The sequence below is a fragment of the Oncorhynchus mykiss genome, chromosome 6 (assembly GCF_057628025.1).
Source record: "Oncorhynchus mykiss isolate SJ-2025 chromosome 6, ASM5762802v1, whole genome shotgun sequence".
Taxonomy (NCBI): domain Eukaryota; kingdom Metazoa; phylum Chordata; class Actinopteri; order Salmoniformes; family Salmonidae; genus Oncorhynchus; species Oncorhynchus mykiss.
Genome location: NC_143027.1, coordinates 53,476,919 through 53,488,043, shown reverse-complemented (window position 1 = coordinate 53,488,043; position 11,125 = coordinate 53,476,919). Strand labels below are relative to the sequence as shown.

At 39.6% G+C, this 11,125-nt stretch overlaps 1 protein-coding gene across 1 annotated transcript in view; it reads right to left on the bottom strand.

Annotated features, from left to right (window-relative positions):
• Nucleotides 1-11,125, bottom strand: part of LOC110526153 (protein kinase C-binding protein NELL1) — a 408,096-nt gene that overhangs the window by 240,676 nt on the left and 156,295 nt on the right. Inside the window, exon 9 of the mRNA XM_021606800.3 lies at nt 10,303-10,405. Coding sequence (XP_021462475.3) covers nt 10,303-10,405 — 103 coding nt within the window. The remainder of the gene's footprint in view (nt 1-10,302; nt 10,406-11,125) is intronic.

The window sequence follows — 11,125 nt, the reverse complement described above, 5'->3', positions numbered from 1 at the left end:
TATATGTCAAGTTTACATCCAAATGTTGTAGAAAATCTAGAGAATATTTTTATTAAGATATTAACGTGATTTTAGTTTTCTAATGAGATCATTGTTTTTCATATAAACTGTGCACAGTGATTAGACATGCCCCAAATTAGATCAGAGAGCTTGGCAGCGTGATAGAACCGCCTTTTTGACAATAGTGCTTAAAAGGACTGGCTAAAACTTAACACATCAGACTAAAACATTGCTGGATTGCTACTGGTGTGTAAAGAGGTTGGGAGCAGATCCCTGAATAATTAATTTACACCTGTAAAGCGTGGAGCGTTAGCTACATGTTGGAAATGGTTAGAACTTAGTCTCAACACGAGGTGAAGAAGATAACCTCACCTACCAGACCAGAAACAATGCCAATCTGCAACTACGCATGTAAAGTGATTTGGAACTTTGACTTTGACTATCTACCCAAGGAAAGAAGGAGAGAATCCCATCTCAGTCAAGCATCTGAGTATCTGCTCTGAAAACACTTCACAACAAGCCAGGACAACTAAGAAGGAGGACATTGTGACCTCTGGTGGACAACCAGATCCTTAAACCTGTCGACCCCCTCCCATAGAAGGATTGATTGGTTTCAACAGAGACAGACGACGAACAAAGACATCCACATGTAAATATATGCATTACTTCTTATCCCAAAATGGGCGATGGTTCATGGGCAAAGTAAATGGTTACTGGGAGCATAGTTTAAAATGTACAATAAGTATTCACTTTGTCCTTTAGTCTCTGTCTCTCTCTCTCTTAACACCTCTCCATCTAACCTTTTGTTGTAACAAGCCGTCATATCTTGTCAGTCCACAAGGGATGTTTGTCTCATGTGAGTGTGTATGTGTATTCTGTGTTATTATTTAGTTGGTTAATAAATAAATAAATAAATCATTTTGTGTATTACTGAATAATCAGCAAAGATTGAGGTTCTTGCAGATCCAAGAGGGTCACGACTGTTCAGAATGAGAACTGACATGAGGTAATGATTAATAAGTTACTGTTATCGATACATTTATATCTTCTAGAGTTTAATTCAGGAGATGGTAACTCGTTAAACAACTTCTTCCGTGATTCCCAAAATTCCTAATGCGTTAATTGTTACATGATTAATTTCATCGGGTTAGAATTAATCATAGTTAGTGGATTGAATAAATAAGTCATCACATTAATGAAAGTCACGACATATTGGAGCCCCCCGTACAAGGAATCTAAGACAAAAGTAGGCCTTGCTGCTGAATTCAGTCTATATGAATTGTGTATCAGATTACGTTATACACCATCAGAGCCGTAGCTGGATTAGTTGTTGGGTGTGTGTTTTTCCATTTGAACAAGATACTAGAAATATTCCTCTCCGGTCTTGCATACCGAGTAAGGATCAGTGTAGGGTGAATTACGGTATTACATTTCTAGGTTTAGGACATACGGGCCAGCCTATGATGGAAATATAAGAATATTTGTTTGGCCAAAGCAAAATAATCTCTCTGTCTCTCGAGTTTCAGGAGCGTGAGTAGACCACAGCAAGTATTTCTTTGTTATCACGTGTTCCGGTAACATCACTGGAAAAAACACCTATTAAGTTGAACATGAGACATCGTTAGTAAACCCTGTTCCCGAATTGAAAGGGACCGGTTGTTCTTGAAAGTAACATTCTTGTGGATAATGGCTAGTTCTGCATTCAATGCTAAGCTAACAAAGAAAGAGCAGCCATTCTCCTTAGTTTACGGTAAAATCCCGCCTTCACAGGATTCCTGTGTGATTTCAGCTTTCAGGGCGACACCCTGTGTCTTGGGCGATGGAAGTCCCGCCTCTGCTGAAATCCCTCGTGAGTTCAACTTTCAGGGGCAAGTGACCCCTTGTGGTAAAAAAAATAATCTTCTCACATTTGTAAAAACTAGTTGCACTTATGATATCCAGCCAATCTCAACTGATTTGATATTGATGTCTCATTTAATTTAACAAGGAAGTTCAAATACCAAACAAACCTTTTACCAGGTTGATCATTTAGATAAAGACCATTAATTTGTTCCAACAAATGAGACATTTTAAACATTTCCACTTTAACTTAGATAAAGTGATGCCTTCAGGTTAATTAAAGTTTAATACCCGTGTAGTTTCAACTTTCATGGGTAAGTGACCCCTTGTGGTGAAAAATTGCCATAATTATTTTGAAAAAAAAGCCATTGTGAGGCCCAATGTCTTCTCACATTTGTTACAACTGGTTACACTTTAATAATATCCAACCAATCTCAACTGATTGTATATTATTGTCTCATTCGATTTAACAAGGAAGTTAAATTGCCAAACAAACATTTTACGAGGTTGGTCATTTGGATAAAGACCAAATTAATTAAACGTGTCAATCTTAACCTAGATACAGCAACGCTTTCAGGTTAATACAATTTTAATTCCCAGAAAACCTGGGAATTCTGGGAAAGTTACTGGAATTTTGTAACCCTATCTGATATACTAATTAGTAAGGAATATGTGACATTCAGATTATATTTATTGTTCAGATGATTCACTGTCTTTCCATGGTAATTCACAGTGCAAAGGGTACTGAAATACTTTAGAGCTGGCTACAAAAAAAAAGTGTTTGAGGTTCAAATGTCCTACATTTTTAATTCTGTGGAGGGAAAAAAAGGCAAATGTGAGTGAGTGAAGTTGGGGGGAAAATAAACATCCCATTAAGAATGCAAGAGATGAGACATTTCTGCATATCCCTTAAGCAAATGAACATAAATAGAGAGTGTTTGTGCAGTTTGTGTCTACTAACCCAGTTGATTGTGTTCAGTATCACAGTAGCCCTGCAATCTTAGAAATAAAGGTACGATATTGTTCCCTGGGGTACAATCATCACACTCACTCTCAACATACAGGTAAGGAACATTCCTGTTTCCCTGGGTACAAACCTTTGTTTATCAGAAAAGCAATGTATTGAGAAAAGGTAAATATGTGTAGCCACCATAAGGTACACTGATCAATTATTGCCACATAAAAGGAACTAATGGCTTTGTTACTGGTACCCTAGAAAGGCTAATCTGTACCATAATCATTATCATATTTCCCAGCATGCTAAAACAGGCCGGTTGGTTGAGATGGTTGTCCTTCTGGAAGGTTCTCCCATTTCCACAGAAGTACTCTGGAACTCTGTCAGAGTGACCATCGGGTTCTTGGACACCTCCATGATCAAGACCCTTCTCCCTCGATTGCTCAGTTTGGCTGGGCGGCCAGCTCTAGGAAGAGTCTTGGTGGTTTCAAACTTCTTCCATTTAAGAATGATGGAGGCCACTGTGTTCTTGGCGACCTTCAATGCTGCAGACATTTTTTGGTACCTTCCCCAGATCTGTGTCTCGACACAATCCTGTCTCAAAGCTCTACGGACAATTCTTCGACCTCATGGCTTGGTTTTCGCTCTGACATGCAATGTCAACTGTGGGATATTATATAGAAAGGTATATGCCTTTCCAAATAATTTCCAATCAATTGATATTCCCATAGGTGGACTCCAAATAAGTTGTAGAAACATCTCAATGATAATCAGTGGAAACAGCATGCACCTGAGCTCAATTTCGAGTCTCATCGCAAAGGGTACCAAAATGTGGAAAGATGGACAGGGTCTGAATACTTTCCGAATGCCCTGTATATATAGTCATAAAGAGTTTAATTTTAATGGTAACATTCACGTAGGAACACACTTGGTGAAGGCCACAGCACTGAAAACCTTGTCTCTGTCACTAACAAATAGAGTCATAGGTTGTAACTCTACAATTCACTCGAAAAAGCAAGGCACACCTGGAAATTATATTGGAGGCGTGGCTTAGTGGGGCCGAGATTTTCAGTTGACTGTTTTAGGCCATCCGTGAGAGGAAGTGTTTACCAGTTTATGTGGCCTTTGTTAGAGGTATGATTATCCCACCTTCAAGGAACACATGGTTTTGTCATGTTGGTGGTTCACTATAAAGGCCATATGTACCTTTTCTAAAAGCCAGCTTTAGGGAGAAAGGTACTATCTGATGTATGAACTTGGGTACAATTATGTGCAGTGCCTTCAGAAAGTATTCATACCGCTTGAGTTTTCCACATTGTGCTGTTTTACAGCCTGAATTTAAAATGGATTAAATTTATATTTTGTGTCACCGGCCACCAGTATGTCAAAATATAATTATGAAAGAAAAATTAGAAGTAAGAATGTGCTTAACAAGTCATATAATAAGTTCCATGGATTCACTCTGTGTGCAATAATAACATACAATTATCTGCAAGGTCTTTCAGTCGAGCAGTGAATTTCAATCACAAAGACAAGGGGTGTTTTCCAATGTCTCGCTATTTATTTATAATTTTTGTCATTTTTTAAAAGTGAACCTTTATTTAACTAGGCAAGCCAGTTTAGAACAAAGACAACACTGGGCCAATTGTGCGCCACTCTATGGGTCTCCCAATCACAGCCGGTTGTGATACAGCCTGGATTTGAACTAGGATGTCTGTAGAGTCTTAAACCGCTGCGCCACTCGGGAGCTCAAAAAAAGGAGACAATGGATGGTTAAAAATAAAAATAGCAGACACAAAATATATCCCTTTAAGCACTGTGAATGGTGTAATTAATAGCTCCTTGGGCTTGATCAGCCACTCCTTGGGAAACAATACCTATTTTGCCAATTGGCCTGGACACCTTCTACTGCCGAGACGGAGCCCGGCTGATTCCATCACGACTAGACTACCGATGTAATCTACACAAGGTTTTTTTTCAACTGGCTCCTCCATCGCGACGTCCCTGAATACCCATCTGCGAACCTGCTATCCGCGGCCCGCTAGCTGTCTAGAGCATATCACACTGTTAGCTGAAGAAGCCCATCGGACAAATTCTTTGGCCACTATACATATTTTGCCAATTGGCCTGGACCCTTTTACCACATGGAGCCCTGCTGATCCATCACGACTAGTCTGCCGACATAACAGCACGAGGGGGCTACAACAGATTTCTTCTGTTGCGATGTCCCTCTAAGGCCCATCTGCTAGCTTGCATGCCCTGTCCCGCTAGCTGTCTGAATCACAGTGTCTCCAGCCCGCCGAACTCCTCACTCCTCACCTATGATCACTCGGCTACGCATGCCTCACCCTAATGTCAATAAGCCTTGTCCATTGCTGTTTTGGTTCGTGATTATTGCCTTATTTCACCGTAGAGCCTCTAGCCCTGTTCAATACAGTAAAACGAGTCCTACATCGACATAACCTGAAAGGCCGCTCAGCAAGGAAGAAGCCACTGCTCCAAAACCGCCATTAAAAAGGCAGACTATGGTTTGCAACTGCACATGGGGACAAAGATTGTACTTTTTGGAGAAATGTCCTCTGGTCTGATGAAACAAAAATAGAACTGTTTGGCCATAATGACCATCTTTATGTTTGGAGGAAAAAGGGGGAGGCTTGCAAGCCGAAGAACAGCATCCCAACCGTGAAGCACAGCGGTGGCAGCATCATGTTGTGGGGGTGTTTTGCGGCAGGAGGGCCTGGCGCACTTAAAAAAATAAATGGCATAACGAGAAAGGAAAATTATGTGGATATATTGAAGCAACATCTCAAGACATCAGTCAGGAGGTTAAAGCTTGGTTGCAAATGGTTCTTCCAGATAGACTATGACCTCAAGCATACTTCCAAAGTTGTGGCAAAATGGATTAAGGACAACAAAGTCAAGGTATTGGAGTGGCCATCACGAAGCCCTGACCTTAATCCCATAGACTTTTTGTGAGCAGAACTGAAAAAGCGTGTGCGAGCAAGGAGGTCTTACAAACCTGACTCAGTTAAACCAGCTCTGTCAGGAGGAATGGGCCAAAATTCACCCAACTTATTGTGGGAAGCTTGTGGAAGGCTACCCGACACGTTTGACCCAAGTTAAACAACTTAAAGGCAATTCTACCAAATACTAATTGAGTGTATGTAAACCTTTGACCCACTGGGAATGTGATGAAATCAATAAAAGCTGAAAATAATATTTCTCTCTACTATTATTCTGACATTTCACATTCTTAAAATAATGTGGTGATCCTAACTGACCTAAGACAGGCATTTTTTACTAGGAATAAATGTCAGGAATTGTGAAAAACTGTTTAAGTGTATTTGGCTAGGGTGTATGTAAACTTCTTGTAAACTTAACTATATATATATATTATGTGTACTGTATCCTTCACTATCCATTATTTACTATTTATTGCAGCCTAGCCGCTCTGTCATTGCTCATCTATATATTTTACACATATATATACTTATCCCATTCCTTTACTAGATTGTGTGTATTAGGTCTTTTTGGGGAATTTGTTAGATATTATGTTTTGTTGTGGCCTTGTTTGACATTTCCTGTTATATACTGCTGCACTGTCAGATCTAGAAGCATAAGCATTTCGCTACACTCACAATAACATCAGATAACCATGTGTATGTGACCAATAACATTTTATTTGAGTTTGTCACCAAAATTCTAATCAAAGTTGTACCATATTTAAAGGGATGCCTTAAGATAAATGTACTGAAAACCCTATTGAATAAAAACGCTGTGAGAAAATCTGTTGGCCAAAAAGTGGGAGGGTTTTCAGCAGTTGAAAGACATTTTTTCAGAGAGTGCAAGCTAGCCACACCTGCAGAGGTCATTACGCAAATTAATTAGGTAAGTCTGTATACCAAATACTGAGAAGTGAGTAGGAAAGGTGTGTGTAGGAAAGGCTTACATTCTGATGTCGGGATAGGGCTGTAGGAGCTTTACACACCTGGATTGTAGAACATTTTCCCATTATTCTTTTTAAAATTATTCAAGCTCTTTCATTTAATTGTTGATCATTGCTAGACAGCCATTTTCAAATCATCCTATAGATTTTCAAATCGATTTAAGTCAAAACTGAAGGCCACTCGGGAACATTCAATGTCATCTTGGTAAGCAACTGCAGGGTAGATTTGGCCTTGTCCTGCTGAAAGGTGAATTCTTCTCCCAGTGTCTGTTGGAAAGTAAACTGAACCACGTTCGTCTCTAGGATTTTGCTTGTGCTTAGAGCTGTATTCTGTTTATTTTGATAAAAAAAAAACTCTATAGTTCTTGCCGATGACAAGTACACCCTTAACATGATGCAGCTACAACCAAAATGTGAAGAATGGTACTCAGTGATGTGATTTGTTGGATTTGCCCCAAATATAACGCTTTTTATTCGACACATTTTTTGCAGTATTACTTAAAGCTGCAATATGTAACTTTTTGGGCGACCTGACAAAATTCACATAGAAATGTGAGTTACATTAAAAGCAAGTGTAAGAATAGTTTGTTCTATTTGCACTATTTTTATGTTTCCCGTTTTTAAGTTTTGATTTTGTGTCTTTTACTTTCTGTTTTATTTTACACCAACTACAAACAGCTGAAAATACAATATTTTTGGTTATGGAAAATATATTTCCCAGCGTTTTAGATGGTACAATGATTCTCCACACCATACTTCCTTCTATAGTCACATAAATTGAAATTAGGCTAACTATAATAATTTTAGCAACCAGGGAATGGCCGGAGCGATTTCTGCGTAGTGCATCTTTATGTGCCTTGTTTATGTTTTTATCTCTGAGCAGTTTACTTCCTCTCCAGCAATTGAGTAAGGAAGGATGCCTGTATCTTTGTAGTGACTGGGTGTATTGATACACCATCCAAAGTGTAATTATTAACTTCCCCATGCTCAAAGGGATATTCAGTGTTCTGCCCATCTACCAATCTGTGCCTTTCTTTTTGAGGCATTGAAAAACCTCCCTGGTTGTTTGTGGTAGAATCTGTGCTTGAAATTCCCTACTCGATTGAGGGACCTTGCAGATAATTGTATGTGTGGGGTACAGAGATGGGGTAGCCATTATAAAATCATGTTAACCACTATTATTGAGAACAAAAAATGAGTCCATGCAACCTATGTGATTTGTTAAGCACATTTTTACTCCTGAACTTATTTAGGCTTGCCTTAAAAATGTATTGACTCAAGACATTTCAGCTTTAAATGTATTTTAAAAAATCTACAAACAAAATTGCACTTTGACATTATGGGGTAGTGTGTGTAGATCAGTGAACCAAAATCTCAGATTAATACATGTTTATTTCAGGCTGTAACACAACAAAATAAAAAATTAAGGGGTGTGAAGGCACTCTAGTTGCTTACCAAGATGGCATTGAATGTTTCTGAGTGGCCTAGTTACAGCTTTGACTTAAATCGGCTTGAACATCTATGGCAAAACTTGAAAATGGCTGTCTCGCAAGGCTCTACAACCACCTTGAAAGAGCTTGAAGATTTTTTTCAAGATTAATGTACACAAACTCTTCTAACTGCATTTATTTTCAGCACACTTAACATGTGTAAATATTTGTATGAACATAACAAGATTCAACAACTGAGACATAAACTGAACAAGGTCCACAGACATGTGACTATCAGAAATGGAATAATGTGTCCCTGAACAAAGGGGGGTCAAAATCAAAAGTAACAGTCAGTATCTGGTGTGGCCAACAGCTGCATTAAGTACTTAAGTGCATCTCCTCCTCATGGACTGCACCAGATTTTCCAGTTATTGCAGTGCGATGTTACCCCACTCTTTCACCAAGGCACCTGCAGGTTCCCATAAATTTCTGGGGGGAATTACCCTAGCCCTCACCCTCCGATTCAACAGGTCCCAGACGTGCTCAAAGCGATTGAGATCCTCGCTCTTCGCTCTTCGCATTATGGCTTGTGGCATTGTCATGCTAGGTGGTCATGTCAGGATGAACCTGCAGGAAGGTCACCACATGAGGGAGGATGTCTCCCTGTAACGCACAGCTTTGAGATTGTCTGCAATGGCAACAAGCTCAGTCCAATTATGCAGTGACACACCATCCCAGACCATGACAGACCCTCTACCTCCAAATTGATCCCACACCAGGGTATAGGCCTCAGTGTAATGCTCATTCCTTCGACGATAAACGTGAATCGACCATCACCCCTGGTGAGAAAAAAACGTGACTCGTCAGTAAAGAGCACTTTTTGACAGTCCTGTCTGGTCCAGTGACAGTGGGTTAGTGCCCATAGGCGATGTTGTTGCCGGTGATGTCTGGTGAAGACCTTTCTTACAACAGGCCTACAAGCCCTCAGTCCAGCCTCTCTCAGCCTATTGGGGACAGTCTGAGCACTGATGGAGGGATTGTGTGTTCCTGGTGTAACTCGGGAAGTTGTTGTTGCCATCCTGTACCTGTCCCTCAGGGGTGAGGTATTGTTACACGTGGTCTGCCACTGCGAGGACGATCAGCTGTCCATCCTGTCACCCTGTAGCGCTGTCTCAGGCATCTCACAGTATGGACATTGCAATTTATTGCCCTGGCCATATCTGCAGTTCTCATGCTTCCTTGCAGTATGCCTAAGTCATGTTCACGCAGATGAGCAGGGACCCTGGGCATCTTTCTTTTGATGTTTTTCAGAGTCAGTAGAAAGGCCTCTTTAGTGTCCTAAGTTTTCATAACTGTGACCTTAATTGCCTACCGTCTGTAAGCTGTTAGTGTCTTGATGACCACATGTCCATTAGTTGTTTATGGTTCATTGAACAAGCATGGTTTAACTTTACAATGAAGATCTGTGAAGTTATCTGGATTTTTACAATTTATCGTTGAAAGACAGGGTCCTGAAAATGGGACGTTTCTTCTTTTTAATACAATCCAGGTGCGCAAAGCTCTTAGAGACTTACCAGACAAACTTACAGCTGTAATTGCTGCCAAATGTGATTCTAACATTTCTTTACTCAGGGTAATAAATGAGATACTTCTGTATTTCATTTTCAATAAATTAGCAAAAAATTCTAAAAACATGTTTTCACTTGGTCATTATGGGGTATTGTGTGTAGATGGGTGTAGACAAAACATCAATTTAATCCATTTTGAATTCAGGCGGTAACACAACAAAATGTGAATTAAGTCAAGGGATATGAATACTTTCTGAAGGCACTGTACCTATAACTAAAGGTACAAAGATAGTACCGTACAGAGTACCAATCCGTTACAAGCGTTTGTAACCCTTTAGGAACAAATGAAAACTTTTTTTTCTGAAGGTGTGCCACACTCTAAAACAATAATAACTCTAATACACAATAATATACAATAATATAATATACTAATTTACAATAATTACAATAATACACTGTCCCTATTTTCAGACGATACACAGCCTGGTCCTAGACCCATGTGAGCGCCGTCCTCCAGCACATTGTCTCCTCACTCTGTGGTCGAGGATTGATGACAGTACTCACGTCGGCATTTCTTGCAGCAGGTGCCCTCCACATGCACGGAGAGAGAGTCCTCTGAGCAGTTGGCAGGGGGACAGAATATCCTGCGACACTCCACTACTCCGTTCTGTAGAGACAAGAGATTACCCTAAAACACACAGATAACATCCCAGTGTGTGTGTGTGCGTGTGTGGCACTGCCAACAAGACAAGTGTAAAACATAGAGACAAACATACTGCGTTCAAAAATCATGTCCTCCTTTATCAGTCCTCACTTATCTGTTATCTGTGCAAATCACATAATCAACCCATCAAACTCAATCATAAAAACCGGACTCTGTAATAGACTCATAGCAGGAAGACATGCTGGTAATCTCTGATGGTTAAGGACAGGAAAATACTAGACTATATGTAATTAAGCAATAATAATGATAGTGATATTCATATTAACAGCATTTATAACAAATAATTATAAAGAATAGGCAAATATGAATAATTACGCTATACTTCTCACTATCTGTCCCTTAGGTTGTGGCAGGAGGCCACAAACTTGGCTGATAAAGCATAGCATTTAGTTTTTTCCCCAATTACGTATTTAAGTTTGTCGTGTAATTGTGGGAAATAATGTATTTTTTACATCAAAATATCTGTCACAGTTTTACAGAAAATGTGTCTCTGTCACTATCTCTTCCTGGGGGCAGAATCCTGGGGGCAGAATGAGCACAGCCTGTCCACTCTGACATTGGTTTAAAGTACTTAATTAGTACTCTAAAGTATTTTTACTTAAGCAATTTTTCGGGGTATCTGTAGTTTACTATTTATATTTTTGCCAACTTTTAATTTACTTC